Source organism: Octopus sinensis, linkage group LG11 (genome assembly GCF_006345805.1).
Source record: "Octopus sinensis linkage group LG11, ASM634580v1, whole genome shotgun sequence".
Classification (NCBI taxonomy): domain Eukaryota; kingdom Metazoa; phylum Mollusca; class Cephalopoda; order Octopoda; family Octopodidae; genus Octopus; species Octopus sinensis.
In genome coordinates this window covers 69,439,569-69,444,793 of record NC_043007.1, presented here as the reverse complement: position 1 = coordinate 69,444,793, position 5,225 = coordinate 69,439,569, and the positions used below count along the sequence as shown (strand labels likewise).

The 5,225-nt window shown below is 36.2% G+C and overlaps 1 protein-coding gene across 1 annotated transcript in view; it reads right to left on the bottom strand.

The window, feature by feature from the left end:
• Positions 1-597: 597 nt before the first annotated feature.
• Positions 598-5,225, bottom strand: part of LOC115217313 — a 44,189-nt gene continuing 39,561 nt past the window's right edge. The window contains exon 3 of the mRNA XM_029786965.2: positions 598-1,911. Coding sequence (XP_029642825.1) covers positions 943-1,911 — 969 coding nt within the window. The 3' untranslated portion in view covers positions 598-942. The remainder of the gene's footprint in view (positions 1,912-5,225) is intronic.

The window sequence follows — 5,225 nt, the reverse complement described above, 5'->3', positions numbered from 1 at the left end:
TCAGAAGGTGGTACAAATACGAGCATAATGATACACTACCTCCACAGTCATGTTGATAAATTCCCTGAAAATCTTGGTGACACAAGTGACAAGCAGGGATGATATGTCCATCAAGACATAAAATCAATGGAACAAAAGTATTAAGACAGACAGGACTTGCATAGAATGGTAGACTATTTATGGAACTTGGCTTGTGATCTTCCTGAGATTTAGTTGTCGAGAAAATCAGCCACACGCAAATTCATGGGTAATTAGGCATAAATATTGTAATTTGTCTCTAGAAATTTCATGATTTTTATTGGTTTTCAGTACAATCTTAGAAAACATTCCGGTTTTGAGAGAAAACTAATTTCTGTGTATCTTTGTATGTTATGCCTTGTTTTATCGAAAAGTTTTATGAATCCAGTATCTTAAAAGTTTGACGTGATAGTAACAAACGGGTGTCGTTTTTGGATTCTGTGTGTAAAAAAAACTCTAATTCAGATCCTAATTTTTGGGATAACAGAAGAAAGTTTTTTTGTTGGTGTGTGTTATAGATCTGATATAGATCTTGGAGAATAAACAACAACTACAACGACAACAACTGTAACAACTAGCTTCAAAATTTAACGAAATTTTCTCATTGATCTGTTTGGTTGTTCTTATTTGTTTTATTTATTGAAATATTTGTTTCCAGTGTTTCGGTAATGGTACATATTTTCCTGAAAGTGCCGTTTATAGGCAAAAGTTACTATGCGTTCCGTGATCAGGGGTTCATCACTTTATTATCAGTCTTATTAATAATATAAAGGAACTGGGTTGGAGGGGGTCAAATGAAAGTGTTGATGTCTATGTTTTTTTTTTATTTCCCAGAGTCAAGAGAATAACTGCAAATCGGACCTCTGCTACAGTATATACGATGCACTGGGAGCTTATCGCCGACATTGTTAATTACTCGCTAGTTTATAGAAAACGTGTAAGTAGTGAATGCAGATGGAAACCATTGACGAGAATTATTTGGAAAATTCTTCCCAACATGATTTGTTCGGGTACCAATCTAGTCAACCAGTTTATTTTTGTGGTGTTTGATTCGCTATTTAAGTCTTGTAGTTGTCCTGCAACTAACTGTACAATGACGAAATGAATGCAAAGTTTGTAGACTAAAGGTGAAAACCGAATCCAAGAACTGGAAGGCGTCTCAATGTCTTGCTGTTCTTCTAATTCTTTATCTTCGATCTTATCTTTAAAGAGAGACCACAGGAATTCGAAACAGTCGCCGTTACACCATATTACACTGCTGAGTCTTAAGGCCACTTTCCCGATGAATAACGGTGTGAGAAATACTTGCGAAACTATATTTTTTTCGCCCGGAGACATTTGCCACAACCAGTTGAATGATCGAACTGATGCATTGTGGGATTTCTCAACAACGAGGAGATTCGAGAGCTTTTGACAAGATTGGCGTTGTTGTCCTTCGCGTCTCATCACATACATGACGATAGTGCTGATAAAGAAAATGAACGAATTCTCCCAGAGACTTCTGTCCATATACCATGTAGTGAAGTGGTTAAATAGAGTTAGGATCAAAATGGTCCCTAGCCACCAGTCAACTTCGAAGTATTTTGAAATAATAGTAAGCGTCATGGAATAGCTGACGATTGAAATAATGGCGAAGTAGCGAAGGTAAGATGGCAGAGCCGTCCTCTTTGTTGAACTGTACGAGTCTTTAGGTTCATTGTTATCATCGTAATGAATGTCGGATCCACGGATCAAAATGAAAACGGTGAACTCTGTCAATTGACTTATTATGAAAAAGACTTCTTGAAGAAGTAAATAAGGTTCCGATAGTTGTAGGAATATGTTGTAAATCCATGTCAAATAGTAAGGCACAAAATCCACTGGTATAATCCAAGGGAGAAGGAAAAGTAAGGCCTGAAAAATAAAATAAAAATGATGTTATTAATGGTTGAGTACAGGTATAAGAAGAGAAACGTGTATTGGGTTTCCGAACATGAATAGCACTGGAATGATAGAAACAACACGAGGAAGAATAGGTCTCGCCTGAAATCAGAGGCATTAGCATAAATGAAAGAAAGCACCAACGAAAAAAAAAAAAAACACGGTAACAAGGAGTAGTTGACGATACATACGCACACACATACATATCTTATATATATACATATATATATATATATATATGTGTGTGTGTGTGTGTGTGTGTGTGTGTGTGTGTGTGCGTGTATATATATACACTTTACTCTCTTTTACTCTTTTACTTGTTTCAGTCATTTGACTGCGGCCATGCTGGAGCACCGCCTTTTAGTCGAGCAAATCGACCCTGGGACTCACTCTCTGCAAGCCCAGCACTTATTCTATCGGTCTCTTTTGCCGAACCGCTAAGTGACGGGGACGTAAACACACCAGCATCGTTTGTCAAGCAATGCTTGGGGACAAACACAGACACACAACACACACACACACACACACATATATATATATATATACATATATACGACAGGCTTCTTTCAGTTTCCGTCTACAAATCCACTCACAAGGCATTGGTCGGCCCGGGGCTATAGCAGAAGACACTTGCCCAAGATGCCACGCAGTGGGACTGAACCCGCAACCGTGTGGTGGTTAGCAGCTACTTACACACAGCCACTCCTGCGATATATATATATTAATATTTCTAAGTCACTCTAAAGGAAACTACGGCAGCTGTAATGGATATTATTAGATATCGCCAAGCTAACGTGGCAGTCCAGACAAAAATTTTTCTGGACTGCCATGTTAGCTTGGCGATAACTATTAATATATATATATATATACATATATACATACATAATACATACACATACACACACACACACACACACACACACACACACACACACACACACACACACACACACATATAAATGGAACAAAAATGCAATAGAGGGCATTAAAACATTCGGATAGATAGACGATACATAGGCGAACAAGAGAAACAGCAATTAGAAGGACAGGCAAAAAAGGACGGTTCTTTCTTGGCTTTCTTTCATCAGTCAAGTCCCAGAAGTCTCGACCATTTCGGACAGTTACACACGAGATGGTTCGATCTAGTTGCTCTCCAAAAATCTAAGCTAAGAACATTAGACCCCTTTGTAAGAAAGCTAGTGAATGTGCATGGCATCAAAGACAAAAAAACAACAACAAACAAACTAGGAAACGGAGAACATGGTACACAATTACGAATACAAACAGCAAGAATAACAACAGGCGTCTTTCGACTGAGAACGAATCAAATTGAGCTGGCGTGTATGAAGTGAAAGCCTAATGGCAAGAACATGGGAGATGGACACAAGAGGTGTTGACGTTCGGCAGTTTGGCCAAGAAAGAAAGATCATGGCTGACCGGACACCGGTCACGTGGAAGGAGGAGAGATGGGTATATATATATATATATATATATAAATTAAAGATTTATATTTTACATATATTTATATTTATATTTATATTTATATTTACAATGTTTGAGTTGCATAATAGTGGTTTTATCTCTAATTTATATTTTATAATATTTTTTATATCTTTATATATTTATACTGCAAAATTTGATTTAATACTAATTGAATTTTTCCTCGTAAGTTGGAGTTATACTCCCTAATATTATAATTATAATAATTATATATTATATATATATATATTATATGTATGTATGTATGTATGTATGTATGTATGTATGTATGTATGTATATCCATGTTTGATTTTATGTCAGATCATAATAGAAAGAATTCTACATTCAATAGAAGGTTTATCGAATACTTTTTGTAGAGCATATATTTATTCCTTAACAAGATGTGTCATGGCAGTGATTTCGAAGTCCAGGTCTACTAGCTTTCATATTATAATGCCGGTGTGAATATACATACATCATACATACATGCATATGTGTGTGTGTATCCTTACGTGAGTGTATGAAATGATAAAGCTTCCGGTGTTTCCTATTGCAGGATTTCCTTATATGTTATCGGTGTCCCCGCAACCCACATTACATCCTATTCATCTTAACGTGATAGTTCCGGTAAGTCGACTATTGACATCAAACGATGCTTTTTCGTCATCATTTTAAAACCCACAAGTGACATCAATGGTGTGAAGAGGAAGCGTTTAGAGAAACTTATCGCCTTTTATATGGCGTCCAAACACCTATTCAGAATAGCAGCCGTAAGAGTACGAAACTCTCGTAAATATCTAGTACCGTATTTAGGACGATATCATAACCATGTCATAGACGGCGAGTTGACTTTAAACATATGTACAAATATATATATATATGTGTGTGTGTATCTGTGTCTGTGTAATATATGTATTTTATAATGTACATATATAGTGATTCCAAATTTTGGCAAAAGACCAGCAATTTCAGGAGTAGGGGATAAATCGATTCGTGAGATGCAGCACGGAATTTTGTCAGTAAACAGGTCGCGGTCTCAAAGCGACGAAAATATTTTGGCAAATTAAATTTAAATGTTGAAGTGAATCTAACGGTTTTTGTGTATTTCTTAAATGGCTTATAAACACCTTCCACGCTGCAATTATTTTCATTCCAGCACACGATCTCAAATCAGGTCACTTGCTATGCAAGTACATCTCCGTAATAATTATACACACACACACACATATATATATATATAATTATATTAAGGGAGCAAGGGCGAAAAAAAACCACCTATTGCTAACAGGCTTGAAAATGCGGAGGTATTCAGATACTACCAAAAAACTCAAAAAATATACACGGATTGTACGCGAGCGAGTGAAAAAACATTCAAAAGACTTCACGCTAATTATGAATTTGGTCCAATTTCTAGATTGAAGTCGTAAAAACAGAATACCATTTTATGCGGAGCTATTGTAATAATATACACGTGGTTGTGAAAAAGTATTGATCTGATTTCTCTTTGATCTATACGTGCAAATATTTGTATGTGGACGTGCGGATCTGTTTTGTACGGGTATATATAATGATTTGCATTTATATTTCTCTTGTATTGTGTTGACGAAGAAAAAGTTTGTTTTTACGGCTTTGTTCTAGAGATTGGACCCACTTCGCAATTAACATGAAGTCTTTCTCATGTTTTTTCACTCGCTCGCCTACAATCCGAGTATATTTTTGGAGTCTTTCGGTATCATCTGAATGCCTCGGCATTTCCAAGCATGTTGGCCGTTTTTTTCTTTTTCGCCCTTGCTCCTTTAATATAATT